General features: G+C 32.7%; 2 protein-coding genes across 2 annotated transcripts; both read right to left on the bottom strand.

Moving 5' to 3' along the window:
* Nucleotides 1–738: 738 nt before the first annotated feature.
* LOC142528957 (uncharacterized) lies at nucleotides 739–2133 on the bottom strand. The gene is made up of 4 exons (XM_075634262.1): nucleotides 1825–2133; nucleotides 1506–1698; nucleotides 1349–1404; nucleotides 739–1241 (listed from the first exon to the last, which is right to left on the bottom strand). Exons 1-4 carry the CDS (start codon nucleotides 2065–2067, stop codon nucleotides 951–953), a joined length of 783 nt encoding a protein of 260 aa, XP_075490377.1. The 5' UTR covers nucleotides 2068–2133; the 3' UTR covers nucleotides 739–950.
* Nucleotides 2134–3844: 1711 nt separating this feature from the next.
* Nucleotides 3845–8070, bottom strand: LOC142528956 (beta-glucosidase 44-like). Its single transcript, XM_075634261.1, has 11 exons — nucleotides 7812–8070; nucleotides 7437–7495; nucleotides 6067–6142; nucleotides 5795–5866; nucleotides 5627–5714; nucleotides 5287–5539; nucleotides 5068–5183; nucleotides 4694–4911; nucleotides 4581–4612; nucleotides 4398–4500; nucleotides 3845–4314 (listed from the first exon to the last, which is right to left on the bottom strand). Exons 1-11 carry the CDS (start codon nucleotides 8038–8040, stop codon nucleotides 4040–4042), a joined length of 1521 nt encoding a protein of 506 aa, XP_075490376.1. The 5' UTR covers nucleotides 8041–8070; the 3' UTR covers nucleotides 3845–4039.
* Between the last annotated feature and the right edge of the window lie 13729 nt (nucleotides 8071–21799).

Raw genomic sequence — 21799 nt, 5'->3', positions numbered from 1 at the left:
TTATTCAGTAATGTGTACAAAATAACATTTATTGTGTATAATGTGAAACGTTGGTAGGAAGAAAATTAAAATTTAATAAATTAAATCATTAATGGAGCAATATATGTTCTTTGAATTAAAATAATATGTAATTATCAAATAGATAATCAAATGGTTTTGCATTTTCAATATAATTTAGATCAAAAGATTCATATGTTAGATTAAAGGTCATTTTAGATGATAATCGGATGCTATAAAGTTGGGTTTGGAAGAACCGAATCGATTTTAAGTAGTAGGATTTAAAGTAACGTAGATTGTAAATTATATTTAATATTGCGTGTATTTTTATTACAATTGTTCGTACTAAAGATTAAATTTATAGGATATTTATTTAAAATTTTACTATGCAGAAAAAATCCAAACAATTCAATATATTTGATATTCTTGAACTCAAATATAACCTATTTTTTTTAATAATGTCAAAATATTATTAATATGTCGCTACAAAATATTTATAATTGTTATATTATGAAATTTTGCATTCAATATATTATTAGATTTTGACAAATTAAAATTTTGAATTGAATTTTTTATATGGTACAAATTGATATATAAATATCAATTAATATGTAACATTTTTTTTAAATGTGGTAAATGAGAGTTAATTATATAACTTCACTCCGTGACATTCATACCAAAAGAGAAAAATCGTACGAGGCACATTGAGTTATATATAACTCACTACATAGAACGAAGGAGAAAACGAAATCAAATCAATCAAAAAAAATATACACAAGTAGATTGACGATTGTTTGTAGTTCATCTGGTATAAAGTTCTTAGGCATTCGAATATGTCTTAGATTCGAGATTCAATCATAAAAAGTTATTAAATTCATTTAAGTCACTTCGACTTGTGGGATGGAAGACATCGAAGTAAAATCCAACCCCTTGGGAATACTGTATTATATGAACTAGTTGGTGGGGACTCGTTTACAACGAACCCAAAATGCAGTACCTCCACTTCTTCCACGAGCAACAGCTATTTCCTCGTCTACATAGAACCAGAGGAAAAAAGGGTCCTTAGTGTTCGGCTCCCTCTCATCTTTCCCTTTGAAACTGATCTCGAATGGGTTTAAAGGTCCAATCTTGATTCGAATCCGCTCGAATACGAATGCCAGTATTCGTTTATTCCATGAGATTCTACCTTCAAACGTCAAGCACCCCAGAGGCCCAAGATATACTCCATTTTCAATCCTCTGTCCCTATAATAATACATGCACCAAAGGGATCGAACATCGGTACAAATAATGGTTTGTGATCATATAGGAACAAGTAATATCATTTGCTACAGAAAGAGGAAGTAGCTTACGGCTGCATCAAACCTCTGAATGGCTGTTATGGGGAAATATTTACCGCTTTCTAATCCTTTCTGCAAACTAACATCACCCATTATTATATTATATGAACAAAATGAAAACATAAAAAGGCAATGCAACGATATCTCATGAAGAAAATTCAACGGAAACTTGCTTCTGCAGTAAACACAAGCATCCAAGTTCTTCCAGGTGATTCGTTCCCTCCGAGTGTTTCAAGAAAATCGGAGGGATTGGATTTCGCCTTTTCGATCACCGAAAAGGCAGACAGAACTTCTTTGGCCGGAACTTTTCTTGTTTTCGCCGCAGTTTTAAGCACTTTCACAGACTCTTCAGCAAACAACTCCTGCGCTACGATAGAAACACGCAAACTATTAAGTAAATTAAAATACAGAAAAAATTTGATTAAAGCACATTTTTTCCCAAAGAATAGATGATCTATTGAGAAGTGTATTTACTTAATTATTGATACCTTGACGGGTTTTTCTTCATCTTCTTGAACAAGTGATGGTATGGCGGAATCGGTAGCGGCTCTAGTACCGATCTTCGGTGTGGAGAATTTGGGAGTTTTGATTCCGAGGAGATGAGGAAATGGAGTGAAACTGGAAAAGGGTACGCGAATTTGTTGGGTTTGAAGATGGCTGATTGAAGAAAATGTAAGAGAAGATTGAATTCGAAGTGTAGCGGGAACCACAGATGGAGAAGCAACAGCCATTTTCAGTGGCAAACTGAGGAACTATTTTATGAAAATGGCTGCTGCTAGCCACAAAAAGAGAGAGATTGAATTCGAATTATTACAATAAAATTTTTATTTTATGATATTATTAATATATTAATAATTATTGATATAAATTTTTTAAATAATATATTAAATTATTTACTTTTAATTTTTAGTTAAAAACCATAAAACATATCAGTATTAAACTTAATATTATTATATTATTACATACTTATTTTAATATTACATATATAATTTTTTTTCATATATCATCTCATGATACTATAATATATTACATTATTAAAATTGAACTAAAAATATAATTATAAAATTACATTAAAATTATAAAATAACATATAGAGAGAAAATTAAGAAGATATATAGGAGTTACATTTATTCTTGAAGATATATAAATTACTACAATCAATGTATATCGTAGTGATAATTCAATAGCATTGTTAGACTATCAATTTTATATTAGATGGAATAATTAGATTATTAATTAATTATATATTAGGTGGAATAAATATAAAATTTGATATTTCATTTTTGTCCGTACAACAATTAAAATTTTACATATATATCCCTTATTGATTTTTTGGATTTGTATTGATAAATATGTCATTTTTATCTTTTGACAATTGTAAAACAAAACTCGTGAATTTTTATCTTTTGACAATTGTAAAACAGGGCTTATGATAAACACTTTTATAAAGATATATATTTAGGTTAAAAAAATATATTTTTACTATCAAACATATAATCATTTTTAATGTATAAACTGTTATTAGATTTTTAAAAAATAGTATAGAAAATTTCCATGCAATTAATCTAACAATATACAATTTAAGAGAATAATAGAAAATCTGGCAATTAATCTAACAATACAATATTTAAGAGAATAGTAGAAAATCTACAATGAAAAATTTTGTCATTCTTTATACATTTTTATAAGTATAATAAGTAAATATATATTTTTTAAAATGTTTTTTAATATATTTAATGAGAAATATATTTTTATTATCAAATATCTATTTAATTTGTATGTAACAAGGTATCTTATATTTCAATTTTCTATTAAAAAACAAAAAACATTACTATGATTCCTCACATGTTTAGTGAATTCAAAAAATAAAAGCACCAATTAAATGAATAAACAATACATTAACTTCTACAAATTCAATATCCCAGATTTGACTTTAAGTTTTATATAATTTTTTCACTAATATTCATGCAATTGATACAAACAATACATAGTTTTTGAGCAATAAAGTAAAATCAAATTGCAAAAACTTTGTCAATCATCCACACTTTTATAAGTATATAGAAAAAATAAATGCACCAATTAAACGAATAAGCAGTACATTAACTTCTAGAAATTCAATACCCCAAATTTGACCATAAGCTTTATATAATTTTTTCACTAATGCTCATGCAATTGATACAAACAATACATAATTTTTTAGCAATGTAGTAAAATCACAAAGCAAAAACTTTGTCTCTCATCCACGTTTTTATAGGTTTATTTATAGATTATAGATATAGATTACCAAAATTTAAATAAATGAATATACTTGTTATTTTGTGATTTTGGTCTTTTATCTTGTCCAATTTCAATTTTAGTTTTGTATATTTCTATTTTTGGCAATATTAATATTTTTAATCGGGAGCATAGATGAAAATAACTAAAAATTGTAGAAAATGACAAAGAAAGAGGATCGAATATGAGATTTAATAATATAGCAGCATGACTTATGTTGTAGTTTTCCCAAAATGAAAAGAAAATAAGCAGTTGAATTGATTAACTAGAACACATGCTCATCGCCAGTTTGGAGAGAACTCATTTATTTCTCAACATATTTCATGAACATAGATTCTAAGCATAAAAGGACAGCTAAACAGAAACAAAACATGGATTCCTAAAGCTTATTATTATGGAGATAGCTGAAAACTGGTGCAGCTTCATACTCTACTTGTTCCTCCTCAGGAGCCTCTGAAACCAGTAAGCTGACAACTTGGGATACCTCTTCAGTGTCTTGAAATCGACGTAAACGATCCCAAAACGAGACGTGTATCCCAATCTCCACTCGAAGTTGTCGAGCAACGTCCACTGGAAGTAGCCTATAACGTTGGCTCCATCTTGAATTGCCTTCTTCAGTTGAGCTAGATAGCTCCTATAGTAGTCAATCCTTAACTTGTCGTTTAAACCTTTCGGAAGAGTCACTTCACCCGGTTGATCCATCCCTAAAATCCAAATCGAGTTAACTTAGATTAGTGTCAACAATTATGTCAGCAACACGAAATCAAATTATTTATCTTCCATGTACCATTTTCAGCCAGAATCATTGTAGGATTCCCATAGTGTTCTTTGATGTAAGTCACAGCTTTGTATAGACCCCATGGCACAATGTAAAGCCAGTATGAGTGTGCCTGCATAAGTACATTCAAACCAGTTGGTGACACTGTATAACTCGCGCAAGAACGTATTAGTCTTTGTTCTGTGAACCTACCCTAGGGCCGATTGGGACTCCATGGCGTTCGTCTGCCAAATATTTTAAGCCTAAAGTTAGTTGACTTAATGATGAATTATTCAAGGAAAAGAGTTGAAAAACGATTTTCTTACAAGCAAATCCACAGTTCCAATCTTGCTGGTAGCCTAAGTTCTTAGGATTCGCCTGGTGAGCATCATACATGTAGTAGGCGGTGTACTGATTGATGCCGACAAAGTCGAAGGATCCCTTTACCATATACACCTCCTCCTTTGTGAATTTTGGTAGCCTTTTCCCAACAATGTTCTGCATTGTTTTTGGATACTCTCCATAAACCAGAGGATGCAAGAACCTATAAAGAAACGTCAAAACATGAAACACTCATATAAGAATCCATTTACTGAGTTGGAACAATCCAAATATAGCCTGAAATGTGTTGCTTTTCTGGTAGCTGGTGATTATAAAATCCTGAAAACAGATGAAACTCGATTACAAGTCGACGTAATACCATCCAATATGGAAGTCTCTTGCCCTTTGAGCAGCATAATTGTCAGCTTTCGATCTTGTAAGAGGTTCATACCAAACAAAATCCAATAGAATCCCGATCCTCCCCTTCTGTTGTTTCTGCAATTGCATTTTCATACAAAATAAACTCAGCTCCCATTCTCCAAATGAAAATGAAGCTATAAAGAAAGCATGTCTAAACCAAGAACTGTGCATATTTTACTTGATACTTCTCACGGTATCTCTGAGCCGCGGCTCCATGAGACAAAATCAGATTATGGGCAACAATATAAGGCTCAGTAGATGAGTCACCCTCCGTGCAGTTTCCAAACACTTTCGAGCACCTTCCAGGCGCGAAAAACCCGTTATCATACCCGAGCGCAGCCACCACCCGAGGTTCGTTAAATGTCTGCCAATTCTTGACTCTGTCGCCAAATGTCTTGAAGCAGAAGTCCGCATAATCACTAAAATCTTTCCTGCCAAGTTTGAACAACATCATTCGATCAGAGTTCGTAATGTAGCCTTTGTGTGATTCAAACGACGACGACGACCACGATACTTACACTACTTGACGTCCCAACCACCCCTTGTACCTATCCTGAAGTGCTTGAGGAAGATCATAGTGATTCAGATTAGCATAAGGGGTGATACCTGTTGAAAAATTCGACATGAACATTAGACATAATACATCTTGATCCATTAAATGAATTGAAGTTTGTGCATTGATTCACCTTTCTCGAGCATATAGTTTATCAACCTGTTATAGTAATCTACTCCCAACTTATTTACTCTTCCAGTTCCATCTGCATTGGTATAATAGATGATTATTTTCCTCGCACTCGAGACATCGTCTCAAACTCGAGACTGTAACGTCTAATGAGCTATGAGATGAACAAATCATTTCGAATAATCCAAATATTTAATGTTTGTTTTACTTGGATATATATAGACATGAGAATTTATTGAGAAAAGTTGCTGCTACATATATATATATATATATGACCTGGGAATATTCTTGACCATGAAATAGAAAAGCGGTAAGCATCAAAGTTGAGCCTTGCCATAAGATCAATGTCCTCCTGTGTGGATATAACAACAAAATTTAATATATTTTTTACTTTTTTTTTATTTTTTTTGGTAAAAGATTTAACTCAAATTAAAAAGGTTAATCAAATATATTTTTTTTGGGAAAAAAATCTTATGGAAACAAAATTTTGAAAAGAAACTTTCTAAAGCTGCTTTGATGATAAGCAAAAATTCGTATGAGACAGTCTCACGGGTCGTATTTTATGAGACAGATATCTTATTTGGGTCATCCATGAAAAATTATTACTTTTTATGCTAAAAATATTACTTTTTATTGTAAATTTCGGTAAGGCTGACTCGTCTCACAGATAAAGATTCATGAGACCGTCTCACAAAAGACCTGCTATTCATGATATAATTGGAAGTGCATAAGTGAAGCTCAACTCATGCTTGTTTCTCAACCGTTTTTCAAAATTATTATTCTATATATAATAATTATAATTAATAATAAAAAATTCTTGTGAAAACCATTTTTAATATTTGTAAACTCAATATAATCTCTAAATTTTTAGCATAAAAAATTAATTTATACTATCGCATGCTCATGATTATTACTGCCAAAAAATTCGTGAAAAGTCAAAATTCAAATTGTAATAATTTATATAATAATATCTTTCATAGGTCCTCATGCGGTCCATCCTTTAAAAAGAGGCAAATTCGTGTCAGGACGTGCCCTACGACTTGTCACAAATAATTGTCACTTTCCAAAACAGTATATTCACAAAATTCAATTTTTTTTTTTTTAAGTTCGGTAGACGTTTGTTATTATCGATCTCGAATTTGAAATTTTGTTTTGAATCAAAGACTTTGTCTATAAATTACATATCTCGAGATTTTGTTCTAATCTCAAAATCTTATTTAAAAAGAATATATTTATTTTGAGACGACTTTATGGATAAGGAGTTAATTTTATTCATAATTATCATAAAAAATGATATTTTTTGTATAAAAAATAATATTTTTGTCGGATTGAAAAATTGTTTTATAAAATTGATTTATGAGATTTTCATGAAAATTATAAGTACAAAATTATGATTTCAGTAGAATCAAATATTAAAAAAGTATTTCTTTTTTGAAAGTAAACATTCAAATTTGAGATTTTGTTATGAACTTAGAACCTTATTTAAAATCTACTGGTCATTTTGTTCTAAATTCATAATCTTATTTAAAAATCATAGGAACAAAATTATGATTTCGATAAAGCAAATATAAAAAAATGAAAAATCTCTTTTTAAAAAGTAAATATAATTCAAATTTGAAATGGCAATAATAATTGAAAGAACTCACTTTGTACTTGTGATACTGATCCACCGACACCTCTCCCGTAGCATTATTCGGCTCGCGTCCTGTATAAATTCCAACACCCCAAACCTCTTACGCCTCATCCAGTAAAAACGCGAATCACACTTCACAAATTTAATATATAAAATCCATTTCTAAATTAATCAAACTTATGAAAATTCACATAAAAAATGATTCTCAAACAAACCCATAAATTTTTTTTTTTTTTTGGAAAAAAGACATAAGTGGATAACTCGATGAAGTCTCGTGAATTATAATATTTGAAGACTAAAGGATTGTCAATTCCAAAATGTAGTTCCATAAACATTTTCCAATAGGAAAGAAATACGAGTTCGAATCAGTGAATATTGGAACACTAGCCTGGAACTTTAATGAAAGTATCCCAAATGCTAGGTCCTCGGCCATCTTTACTGGCCATGCCTTCGACCTGATAAGCCGATCCCGCAGTCCCGAACACGAATCCCTTGGCGAAGCTGCTCCGGCTCAGGCCGCCCATGTCGAAGCTAGCGCTGTCCGGGACATGGTCCCCGAAGCAACACTGAGTTAAAGTAGAAAGAAGCAAGAAAAGCAGACAAGTTTTATGAACCATTTCTGCGTAGTGAGTAAAATGTCAAGTGCGAGGCTTATTTTTATAGACACGAGAGGAAGACATACAGTTAAGTAGTGTTATGGGACCATTCCAATATTTATTATCGTTTTATTAAAAATTATAATTAATATAACAATTAAATCATAATCATAATATTTTATTAAAAGTTATAATTAATACAATGATTAAATCATAGTTTTTAAACGATGCGACATTTCAAGTGGTGATCTCGTTATTATAGCGAAGATTGTTATTGCTCCATATATAGAGAATATATAAATACGGTAATCCCGATGATTTTTTTTTTGAATTCAAATATTCCGTTAATACCTGAGTTTTTTATTGTAAAAAATTAAATGTGGGTATTTGATCTAGATAGGAGCGTCAATTCGGGTGGATTAGGTGGGTTGGGTCGGGTTGAACAATAATGCTATTAAAAAATTGCTCAACCCAAACCCGAACCGAGCCAACACTCTCAACTCGAACCCGAAATCGAATCAAACCGATCAACCCGTTTTAATCATGATTTTGACACCCTAAATCTAGAGATTATAAATGTAATATATATTTGACTAGTACATGATATGACCAATATAATCTATCATAATTTTAGCAAACATATTAAAATTTCTTGAAAGTTGATGATTTACTTTTGTTGAAAATAATAAAAATGTCGTAATAAGATGAAATTTATTGTGGTGTATGTATGTTTAAATTATATATATATTTCTAATATTGTTTCATTCCTTTTTAAAATTTATTATGATTTGATTTAATATAATATTAATATTTGTATTTGTGTATGGCTGGCTATTCTTGCAGTCTCGTTAAATTAAAGAGTAGGTCTCTTGTGAGACGGTCTCAAGAATCTATATCTGTGAGACGGGTCAATCATATCGATATTCACAATAAAAAGTAATACTCTTAGTATAAAAAGTAATAATTTTTCATTGATGACCCAAATAAGAGATCTGTATTATAAAATATGACCCGTGAGACCGTCTCATACAAATTTTTGTCATAAATTAATTGTTATTTAGTGAGAAAAATAGATATGAACCGTTTTGAATGACGAATGAAAGGTTGTATTGGGAAATGTGGCGCCAACGATCTAATCTCTTCTGAGATCTGACTTGGTTCTGTTATTTCTTTTAATTTGTTGACTTAATTTTATTACGTCATAAATTTGTTATCTTAATGGCAAAATCACGCCTCCCAATTTATCGAAACTATTACCAACACCTAAATTGCTCTTGCTAGTTGTTGGATAATTATCCGTCAGTATTCCTCAAAAGGGCTCAGGTTTATTCGGTTGACCCATTCCGTCTGTTCAAATAACAGAATTGGTTTGACAATTTTTCGATGGAACATCCAGTGGTCGAGTCCTTGTAAATGGTGAGTTGTTGCTCGACCTACTTAGTATAAATAAAAATTGTATAGACCCGTTGAAAATTTTGTAAAAAAATCGTTCATACTGTCTTCAGTTGTTGATCATCTCTTTACGTAAATCTATAGTTTGTTTGAGATTGAATATAAAACAAGACATGCACTGTTGTCACCGTCTTCGAATTGGAGTAAATATCTACATCGATAGTAAAATTCGTGAAATATGATGATATATAAATTGCCTTTAGATATAGTAATTGAATACCAAATATATTTTCTTGATCTTTAAGTTGACGAAAGAGATATTTTGAGTATCAAATTGTCAAACAATCATCATTAAATGTGAATTATAAATATAAAAATATTTTACTACTTTTTTCGCGTACGATAACTTATGAACAAATATTCCTTTTAGGAAATGTTCAATCCATAATTCAAGAAATAATTTTCTCTTTTCAAGTCTATCATCGCAAATTTATATTTCAAATACTAGATCATTTTTAGTAACTTTTCAAAAGCAATACTAAGTCGAATATATCCATGTACCAAGATTATCTTAATCTTTATAATGACATGTTTGCTATGTTGAAATGATAATTTTGGAGGTTAGATCTAATTACATTTGACGCCTCAAATCCTACGAGGATTTTTCTATCTATCACTGTCAAGTCAATCAATTCATGACAACTGAAAATATTTTCTTATAATAACCAACTTTGTGTTAGAAGCTTTGAGATAAAGTGTGATCACATGTCACATGTCTATTTGTTAATATTTGTCATCAACAATCTTAATTAATTATATTTCAAGATAATAATCATTTTGCATCATAACAAAAGTACATTAATAATTATATCATTTTGATCCCAAATAATATGTGAAATATCAATTTTTAATGTACTTGTTATTCTTCATGAATAATACCATCCAAATTGGATTTATTAAAATATTTGGTCAATCATGTTTTTAGCGTCTTTTTTATTTACTTGCAAGTAATATAAGATATTGTCCCGCAGGACATTAATTTCTTTCATAACGACTAGCCTCTGTTGGGGATCGATAAGAAGTTTAGAGGGGAGTAAATAAACTCTTTCCTTTGTTTGACGATTTTGCAAAGGGTACTAGAATCCTGTTAGAAATTATAGATGGTCTTGTTCGAATGTAAATCCAGCATATCAAAATAAGTGCGGAAACGATCCAATGGAGTACGATGAGAAATAATAAAACAGTAGGCAGTAGAACAGTTGTTGTTTCTGGAAGTTCGAAGATAAAATCTTCTACGTCTCCCCTTCTTCTGTTTTCAGAAGGTATCGCTAAGAGACTTTGGATATTACAGTACAACACTTGTACACACCCACTTCAGTAGGGCTTACCCTTAGCCTACTGAAACTCTTAGTTACACAACTCAGTGAAACGAATACAACAATGTTCCTGAAAAGACTCTTTTCAGTTTACAAACTCTTCTCAATGATATAGTAAAATGTTTAGCTTGAAGAGGTTTTCGAAACAGCTGCAGCACAAAGTGATCTCAGAAGATCGGATATGAATAATAAAGCGTGTGCTGCTTTTCTGTATGTTGAGCTAGAAGATAAGTAGTTGATGAAAGCTCAAAACTCACGTTGGAATAATCGTTGCGTTGATAATGATAATAACAATGTTTTTCTATAAAGGATTGATATTCTTATATATAGAAAGCTTGAGTCCAACGTAAACAAAACGGCTTCTTTTGACTTCTGATAGAATCAGCTTTATCACCTAAAAAGGGTCATGCAGAAAGTTTTCAGAATAATCAGTCTTTAATTTATACCAAAACTGGTAAGACGTAATGAATGACTTTGTACAACATAAATGGTGCAATTAATGTTAGTACTAGGTAAAGTAACGGTAACATTTAAGATTGTAACGATCAAGTAAAAGACGTTAAGTTACTTCTGCTTAAGCTAAGTTCTGCTTATAAAGCTACGTTCTGCTTCTGGTTTTTCTAAGCTGATAAGTACTTGAAGAGTACTGCTTTTGTTAACGCGATACGAGATATTCTGCTTTTATATAGTCTTCTGGTTTTAGCTATCGCAACCTACTGGTTTTGACTCTCATCACCACAATTAAATCTAACAATTTTTCCCTTTGCGGTGATGCCAAAACCTAGATGTTAGTATCGAAGAATATGCAAGTAGATAGCAAATAAGATAATCGATAAACAAACAACAGTAAAACAGAGTTCAAAAGAATTTAATCATCAGTTCCAATGTCTCTGAACATTGTTTCCTCATCCTGAGGATCTTGGTTTCTGAAGGAGGATTCTGCATGATGTCCTCCAGATCTGCCTTCTTCTCTGCCTTCTGCTTCCCCCTTTTTGGCATCATTGGGTTGAACACGAGTGAGTAAGTCAACCACTCGGCCAGTAAGAGTAAGAATGCCATTATTCAGCATATCCAGAAATGGTGACTGATTCGAAACTCGTTCATTTAGATCAAGAATAAATTGAGATTGAGACTCAATCTTGGCATCAATAGTTACAAGTTTCGAGCCCAAGGCTTCTACTTTGATGGAGACTGATTGAATAGCCGAATCATGATCAGAGACAGTTTTAATGATGTCGGTTTGACCAAGAAAGATGATGGCGTGACTTGAGACAACATTTTGTCTGAAAAGGCTGGTTTCGACATGCAGTTTGGCCAATGATTCTGCCGTGCGAGTGACTTCTTTTGAGATGCGGTCACGGAAGAATTTGGTGGCACTAACCTCACCAGCACGTTCAAAAGACAACTGTTTGACAATCTCTGACAGATTATCAAGATTTCTCCTCAAAATATCTATCTCGAATTCAAGATCAAACGTTATTTCTGCTGGGGACGATGTCCTTTTGAGCATAGGCTGTCTGATCTCTGCGAGACGATCGTTGTGAGCAGGAGAATCAGCATAATGGATAATCAAAGCAGTAGAAGGGGCATCTTCTGGTTGAGCAATAGAAGGAGTAGTAGTCTATTCTGCAGAAGTGCCTCCAACAGTAGTTGGTTCAGAAGCTGCACTCTCATCTGGTTGGGTAGCTTCCGTGGCTTCCAGTTGCTCAGCGGTTGGAATAGATTCAGATTGAACATTCAAAATAACTTCCAGTTGTTCAGCGGTTGGAATACCTCCAGATTTGGCAGTGATTTAGATGGAGCATCATCTGATTCTGCCATGGGTGGGTCTGCTGGTCGAGCTTCTAGTTGGACCACATCATCAGCCTGATATGCTTCTGGTGCAGCAGAGACAGTAAGAACAATAGATTGAATGACTTCATAAACTGAAGCCAATTCTCGAACACAGATCAAATAGGAGAACATTGGCAGCATCGGCCATTGTTACAAAAGAAGCATTCTGTTCAGAAGCGTGAGGAAAACCAGTAGCTTTCCTCACAACCATATCCTTCATGATTCTGAACAAGAATCGACTCCAGTCCACCTTAAAGTCAGAAGTGATAGCTACCATCACTCTTACCTTCTCCTTGGTCAGTTTATCAAACGTACCAGCTTTGACCAGAAGTGCCTTTGCCACGATATCGGCAAGCACTTGATATTCTATTTTCATAAGCTTCTTGAAGCAAGAAGAAAGAGTTCCTCTCCAAAAGCGGAGAAGAAGGAAAGAGCAGTGGACATTTTCTTCTTAGAAATATCAGAAAAGTCAGAGAAACCTGAGCATGGGAGAAAGAAAGTCGATCCCAATAGTGCATCATCAATGGAGATAGATGCACCTCCCTGGGAATAAATGATTTTCCCTTCCTCGACGGTTGCTTTGGCGTAGAAATCCAAGAGAGTAGTCTTGTATATGATAGCAGGTGCTTCCAAAAACCTTCGGAGACAAGATTTTTCAATTGCTTTGAACATCTTAACAAGATTCTCGTCTTTGATGGTCAGAATCGATGTAAAGTTGACTTGATAAGCATTTAAGTGTAAGCTCCAGCCATTTCTGTAAACAAAAAGAATTCGGAGTAGATTCTGTAGTAGATGAGTGCGAGAGAAAGCAGTAGCTAGTAAGCAAAAGTCTGAAATCGTAAAAAGTGAAATGAGATCGAAAAGGCAAGTTAATAATCGAAATTTACAGCTGTCAGAAAAACATAAGGACACGTGTCGGTATGTTTGCGGTTGAGTTTTTGAAAAGTTAAAAGTAGAGTGTCAATTACGCCAAAGTTTTAAAATAGAATGAAAGAGACGAGCTGTCCAAGCGGTTACTAAAAAATCAGAAGAGAATTTGTCGTCTTATGATAATATGTACTGGAAGTCATAAAGTACTAAAATATATTCAGCACCTTGATGAAAACCTGTAGACACATTGTTTTATCGAAAAAACAAACCTCCTTCTGCTTCTGATAAAGCATGGAAATAATAGTCAGAATAAAAAAAGGTTCCCCCTTAATTAATGCAACTAATAAATGCGAAGATACGAGATCTGAGGGAAAGACAGGTGACTCTTGATATTCGTGCATGAGATGAACAGTCAAGTGGCTCTTTAGCTTCCCCGAGGCTTACTATAAATACCTGCAAGCTCACAAACTAAGTCATTTACACAAATAACAAAACAAAACAAATGGATGATGCAACTATTCTCTCGGAGTCTTCTCCAGAGTCTGATTCAGCAGATGAGTTACAAAGGCAACTTCCAGCTTCTAGTAAGATGATATCTGAAGACATCCTTTCCAAGATATGAAGACTTGGAAGAAATATCTCGATCTATAATTTGAGTATTTTCTTGACAGTCTGAGGAATCATCCCGTTCAAAAACCATGATCATGCAAAGAGAGGGGGATGATTCCAGTAGCTCCTAGTTAGGTTCCTGCTGAAGTTCTCAGTACTGCTGAAATCAATCAATGTAATAAATTAGATAATGTAATGCGTCTGAATTTATGAATGAAATATTCCATTTTGTCATATCTCTTGTTTATCTACTGCTTTTACTTAACGCATATAAATAAAAGGAAAGAGTAAGAAAAACCCAGTCTGAGTAAGTCAAAAAACGTTTCAATTGACTTGAGCCTCTTCATCTTCTTCATTATTAAATGTAGCATGTCTATAAGTAAGATAAAAAAAATTAGATTACAACAATTCAATATGTCTAGTTCAAGCAATTCATATGCTTGCAGCAATACTCATAACTTAGTTACACAAAGGACACTTCCTCATCTGGAAACTCTGATGAAAACCATTGAAGAATACGTCTGGATGAAGGTCATGTCTTCATGGTTTAAGATGCAAGATCTCCCGAACATGCATCGAAATGGTTTGACTCCTACCGCCGCACAAAGAGCAACAACAAGAAAATACAAACAGCAGTTTGACGTTAATCATATTACCGAGCTTGCTACTGATCAAGTTCTGCTACATGTGATTCTATGGAAAGAATGACATCAGCTAGAGAAGATCTCTAGTGCAGAATCCTTCACAATGATTCGAATCCATGAATTGAGTAATTGGATTACCGAGTGGCAAGATTCTGTAGAAACTGAATTGTCTCGTGTAACATGGTTTCGATTTTATTCGCAATGAAATATCTGTAGTTGCAGTATGTTGTCTCTTTAATTTTCAAACAAACTAACGTTAGTTGAATAACATATAACTGATAATAATTAACAAAGTGATAGCAACGATATACTCAAGTTAAATCAATTAAACCAAGTATATTACGAAAATAAGAAAACTTATTCTCAGGCAAAGGTTTAGTAAAGATATCTACTGCTTGTTGATCAGTATAGACATATTCCAGACGAATGTCTTTCTTCTGCACATGATCTCTAATAAAATGATGTCTGATGTCAATGTGCTTCGTTTTGGAATGAAGTACTGGATTATGCGTAATTGCAATAGCACTGGTATTGTCACATAATATAGGTGATTCAGAGGCTTGAACTCCATAGTCTTTAAGTTTTGTTGCATCCACAGTATTTGAGAACAGTAGCTTCCAGCACCAAGGTATTCTACTTCTGCAGTAGACGTAGCTATGGAAGTCTGCTTTTTAATGAACCAGGAGATCAACCTATCACCAAGAAATTGACAAAAAACCACTTGTGCTTTTTCTATCCAGTTTGCAACCTGCATAGTCAGCATCTGAATATCCAATAAGATTGAAAGAAGAATCGTTGGTATACCATAGGTCGACATTTTGAGTACCCTTTAAGTATTTCAGAATACGTTTAGCAGCAATGTAATGTGATTGCTTAGGGTTAGATTGAAATCTTGCACAAATACAAACATCAAACATAATATCAGGTCTACTAGCAGTAAGATATAACAATGAACCAATTAGAACATGACACTGAGTTACCTCTACTGAAATTCCATTTTCATCCTTATCAAGTTTAGTAGATGAGCTCATTGGAGTGGAAGCAGCAGAGCATGTTTCCATGTCAAACTTTTTCAGTAGTTCCTAAGTATACTTAGCCTGATTTATGAAGATTCCAATATCAAGTTGCTTAATCTGCAGTCTTAGGAAGAATGTTAATTCTCCCATCATGCTCATTTCAAATTATTCATGCATTAATTTAGTCCTTTTGAACCCACATTTGTACAATTCTAGGTGACCTTGTACTTCGGATATCTAGAGAGGTGTGTGCAACGGAAGGTCTGTTATTTCTAACAGAATGCATCTTAGAATGTTGTTATTCCCTTCTGTTTTTGTTGTCTGGCCTGTATCTCTTCTGAACAGGTCTAGAATTATAGTACTGGTTGTTTCTAACCTTCATAGAGGGTTGTCCTCCTGAGTTGAATCCTCTACTGGATCCAGAACTCTGGTGGACTCTTCTCTTAGGTTCAACATAACCCAGACCATAATGATTTCTTCTGTTCGTCTGATCTACAGACCTTTCAACTCGAACAGTTGGTACTACTGGTTCATATACCACACTGGATTTAACAAAATGAATGTATTTCTCTTTGCTTATTTCCAGTTCTGGCTTAGTACTTGTTTCAGAAGTGCTTTCACTATTGCTGAATCCGAGACCACTCCTGTCTCCAGATTGCTTCTGCAATTCTTGCATCCTCTCTAATGAAACAGAAGACTTGTTCCATGCATGTACTAGAACTGATAGCTTCTGATTATCAGATCTCATAATCTGATAATCTGCATTTACTCTGTCATTCTCAGTCTTCAACTTACTTATCTCAACTTTTAGATCATCACAGCTGTTTTCTTGCAAGCAAGTAAACTTACTGATTTGATCATTTAAGTTTTGATTTTCAGTCTTAACTTTATCGAATGATTGAGAAAGTCTTGAGTACTCTTCTACCATGCCATGCAGTGCATTAACCAAATCAATTCGTGTAAATTCATTAGAGTCAAAGTCAAATACCTCTCCAGATGTCGAGGTTGATTCAGGTGTCTGCCATGAGACATTTGATCTCTTCTGCGTCGCTATCACTGGAATGACTTTCTGAGTCAAAAGACTCAGAACTAGAATCCACCCATTTTGTCTTGCTTTCTTCTGCAATCATCGCTTTGCTGTCTCTTTTGGATTTTTTGTCATTCCTCCTGTATTTCTTTTTCTTTTGATCATCCTTCTTTGGCTTAGGGCAATCAGCGAAGAAATGCCCAACTTTTCCACAGTTGAAACATGCCATGTCACCAGGTGGTGAATCCTTCTTAAAGTTTCGGTTAGGACCCTGGTAAGCTCGATGATTCTTCTTCATGAATCTGGAAAACTTCTTCACAAATAGAGACATTGCATCGTTGCTGATATGTTCATCAGTCTTTTCAGATGTGCTTTCAATGGCAGTAGTAGCTGATGCACTTTGAACAACTGCAGCGGTAGTAGTAGTAGTAAGAGCCTTGGTAGGTGGATTTGATGAGGGCTCTTCTCCACTTCTCACTTCGAGTTCAAACCCATAGGCTTTTAAGTCTGCAAACAAGTCATGTAGTTCTAACTTGTTCAGATCTTTAGATACTCTCATAGTCATAGTTTTTACATCCTATTATTTGGGTAAAGCTCTCATAACTTTGAGTGATATTTCTCTGTTGCCAATATTCTTTCCCCAGAGCTGCTAGCTCATTAACTAAGCTGTTGAAACGTTCATCAAGCTCATTCAGAGTTTCTCCAACTTTCATTTTGAGATTTTCAAATTTCTGCATTGCTACAGACAACTTATTCTCCTTTGTCTGTTTATTTCTTTCACAGATTTGGATGAGTTTTTTCCAAATCTCTTTTGCAGTAGAACACATCTTGATCTTGCTGAAGGTGTTCTTATCAAGTGTTTTGTAAAGTATGTCCTTCGCAACATTGTCTAGATTGGCTTTCTTTTTATCCTCGCCTGTCCATTCACTTCTGTGCTTCTCAACCATCTGAGGTACTCCCTCAGTAACAGCAATAGCAGTGTTAGGCTTTAAATCTTCAGTGGACCATCTGTGATGAAAAACCACATGTTATCGTCTTGAGCTGCAAGATGAGCTTGCATACGGATCTTCCAGTCATCGAAATCTTCTTTTGAAAACATGGGTACTTTGCTGAAGTGTGCCACATCTGTTGTAAATATGTAGAACAAGAAAAATCTGCTCTGATACCACTTGTTGGGGATTGATAAGGAGTTTAGATGGGGTGAATAAACTCTTTCCTTTGTTTGATGATTTTGCAAAGGGTGCTAAAATCCTGTTAGAGATTATAGATGTTCTTGTTCGAATGTAAATCCAGCATATCACAATAAGTGCGGAAACGATCCAATGGAGTACGATGAGAAATAATAAAACAGTAGGCAGTAGAACAGTGGTTGTTTCTGAAAGTTCGAAGATAAAATCTTCTACGTCTCCTCTTATTCTGTTTCCAGAAGGTATCACTAAGAGACTTTGGATATTACGGTACAACACTTGTACACACCCACTTCAGTAGGGCTTAGCCTTAGCCTACTGAAACTCTTAGTTACACAACTCAGTAAAACGAATACAACAAAGTTCTGGAAAAGACTCTTTTCAATTTACAAACTCTTCTCAATGATATAGTAAAATGTTTAGCTTGAAGAGATTTTCGAAACAACAGCAGCACAAAGTGATCTAAGAAGATCGGATATGAATAATAAAGCGTGTGCTGCTTTTCTTTATGTTGAGCTAGAAGATAAGTAGTTGATGAAAGCTCAAAACTCACGTTGGAATAATCGTTGCGTTGATAATGATAATAACAATGTTTTTCTATAAAGGATTGATCTTCTTATATATAGAAAGCTTGAGTCCAACGTAAACAAAACGGCTTCTTTTGACTTTTGATAAAATCAGCTTTATCACCTAAAAAGGGTCCTGCATAAAGCTTTCAGAATAATAAGTCTTTACTTTATACCAAAAATGGTAAGGCGTAATAAATGACTTTGTACATCATTAATGGTGCAATTAATTTTAGTACTAGGTAAATTAACGGTAACATTTAAGATTGTAACGATCCAGTAAAAGACGTTAAGTTACTTCTGCTTAAGCTAAGTTCTGCTTATAAAGCTACGTTCTGCTTCTGGTTTTCTAAGCTGATAAGTACTCGAAGAGTAATGTTTTTGTTAACGCGATACGAGAGCTTCTGCTTTTATATAGTCTTCTAGTTTTAGCTATCGCGACCTACTGGTTTTGACTCTCATCACCACAATTAAATCTAACAGCCTCCATTATTCTTTTGACATTGAGATATTCACTCATTTTCTTTAAAGGGCTTTTTTGTCATTTTAGAGGAGTTGTATACATTGTTCAACTAGAATATTATAAAACTAAACAACACAATCGAGCTTATACAGAAGATTAAATAATATATTTTGAGATTTAAACTTTGAACTTCATGTTTACCTTATATTACATTGAGATCGATATCAAAATTATTCTTTTAGCTTATATATATTTACTCCCCTCAATGTTGGAAATATCGTTTTACAAGAATAACAAATGAGAAATTGCGTCATAAAATTCTCATTGCTCAAAATATTTGATCATAAGATCCAAATTATTTCCAACATATCTTCAAGAGATTTACTCTAATGCATTTGTCGGCATAACATATTATCAGTTGACATAACATATACAACATATATTTCATATATACCCAAAATATGACACATTTAATATCAAAATCAATGGTTTTAATAGTTGATTGGAGGCACAATAAATCAACTAAACCAATGTATTTATAATCATAAAATTGATATTTACATTCTCTTTTTTAATCAAGCTTGTCTTGATTATATATTCTAGAAATTTTTCTCAAAACATATTTTCGCAAACATCAAGTTGCGATTCGTAGACCCACATTATTTATTCATTCTAGATAATACGGGATTTTTGCTAACTTGAGCTTATGGTAGTGATATCAAATTTAATAAGCCATAAATAAGAATTCATAAATATTTTTGGATATCTGATTCAAAAATCTTCATGTTAATCAATGCAGAACTTTTGGATTCTTCATTTACATGTTGTGTACTATCAATAGTTTGTCAATTATTTATATAATTTGAATGCTCAACCTAATCGATTATGATAAACACTAAAAATATTTGTATCAATGATACGTTTAGAGAGTATTAGCTCTTCTAGAACTATTGATTTGTAATATATTATTTATATCAAATCAATATTGGCATTGGATTCACAAATTCATATACGTCAATGTTTATTATTATTTTATTATATAAAGTGTATCATCTTTTTTTCATCGTCAATCAAACTATCTTCTTGATCTCCCACATATTCATATCAACATAAGATGAAAAATATAATTTGGGTAGACATCAATGGCCTCCACAAACTCTATATCGTGATCGATAAATATCAATAAAAACTTTTCACGTACTTCATGTACGATATCGTATAAATAGTGATATGAGATACCAATGTACAATACTTGATTAAGATGTATATCTCAATATTTTGTGCCAATTTTATAATTCATATCTCATTCTTGATATTATATTATTCTTTGAACAACAAATCAAAAACATTATATCAAGTGTGTTCATTGTCACTATCACATTCTTCTTATAGAATGAATCATTTTAATTGGACAATTTTGAATAATTTTTTTATTTTATTTCTGTTTGAATAAACAAAATAGTATAACGAAGATATTGGAATAGAGAAATTGACCGTACGTTTTCAAATTCTTACATGTACTAAGTAGATTTTTTTACCTTAAATAATGAAAATTGGTCTCTTATAAATGCCATTCAACATTAGATTTTTCAGTTCCTACATTTGCAAAACATATAAAACAACAATATCTAATTAAATAATTTATCATTCATTAGCACTTTAAAATAAAGACTATTTTTAATAAAAAAAAGTAATTTCGAAATTATTCAAAATTTATATCCCCACAAAAAATTTAATCAAAATATAGGAAATAAAGATCTAACAACTCAACATGTTTTTTAAAAAAAATTCCAAATTAGAAAATTATCACAAAATTGCATAATAAATTAATGTAATATCTCTTGTAATATATTGATAGAACATATTCACAAAATTTATAAATTATTTATGTGAATCGAAATAAATACAAGCCAGAATTTTTCAAAACGAAATTACCATAAATATAAAATGCATTATATATAAATATATCACACTAAGAACATTTAATCGTTGTACATCTAGAGAAACGAAGCCAAAGCTACATTAAATTTTCACATACAATGTCCGAGATAAAAATATAACCCATTTTTGGAAAACTACCGACAATTGAATAAAACCAAAAAGAAATTACTATAATCAAAGGTTGAAAGAATCTACATCCATCTATCAAAAAAGATGACAATCTATGTATATATATTAATATATCTCAAAGTTGTTAGAGTAGATGTCCTGTAAGCCAACTGTTAGCTAGAGAATTTATTCACTCAAGTGTAATAAGCAATTTTTTAGTTTAATATAATTTAACTTTTTATGCTTTCATTTCATTTTGTCTGTATACCCATGCGATCAGCATATATAAAGTTCTTGATTATATTTTAATACAAATGAATCGTAATTTGATCTTGAAACTCATTTGTAAACACTGTATATTCTAAAGTCGTTCCTAGTCGATTCAGCCATCTAAAATAAGGATAAATGCCGCTTGAGCTTGAGACTAGCATCTGTAATGTTGTGTACCATATTTCATAGTAAAGGCATAGAGATGTCCAATCATGCAGATGGGTAATCATACGATGATCGTATCGAACAACCCTCCATCGGAATTTCCAAGTGGTTATCATTCATTGAGAGAAAAAGTCTGTGGTTGTAATTGTCTACCATTAGTCCTTACGACCCGAGACAACACTGATGTTATACACACTAGGATTATGCTTTGACCCATTTACCGACTCTGCGAGGGTCACAAGGTGGTGAAGTTGGGTGCAATTGCGAAGTGTGTAGGAGTCAATGCATTGTAGTCGGGAATTCACCGATCATC

The sequence above is a fragment of the Primulina tabacum genome, chromosome 16, assembly GCF_025594145.1.
Source record: "Primulina tabacum isolate GXHZ01 chromosome 16, ASM2559414v2, whole genome shotgun sequence".
Classification (NCBI taxonomy): domain Eukaryota; kingdom Viridiplantae; phylum Streptophyta; class Magnoliopsida; order Lamiales; family Gesneriaceae; genus Primulina; species Primulina tabacum.
Note: the sequence above shows the minus strand (reverse complement) of the source record. Positions and strands in the feature narration are given on the sequence as shown.

Excerpts from the sequence above, each read along its gene's own strand:
- LOC142528957 (XM_075634262.1), bottom strand. The coding sequence starts at position 2,067 with ATGGCTGTTGCTTCTCCATCTGTGGTTCCCGCTACACTTCGAATTCAA. Across the intron at positions 1,699-1,824 it reads ATGAAGAAAAACCCGTCAAG|GAGTTGTTTGCTGAAGAGTC; the intron begins GTATCAATAATT and ends ATCGTAGCGCAG. Across the intron at positions 1,242-1,348 it reads TTCAGAGGTTTGATGCAGCC|GGACAGAGGATTGAAAATGG; the intron begins GTAAGCTACTTC and ends GTATTATTATAG.
- LOC142528956 (XM_075634261.1), bottom strand. The coding sequence starts at position 8,040 with ATGGTTCATAAAACTTGTCTGCTTTTCTTGCTTCTTTCTACTTTAACT. Across the intron at positions 5,867-6,066 it reads ATGGTCAAGAATATTCCCAG|ATGGAACTGGAAGAGTAAAT; the intron begins GTCATATATATA and ends ATACCAATGCAG. Across the intron at positions 4,912-5,067 it reads AGAGACTTCCATATTGGATG|GTTCTTGCATCCTCTGGTTT; the intron begins GTATTACGTCGA and ends GTTTCTTTATAG.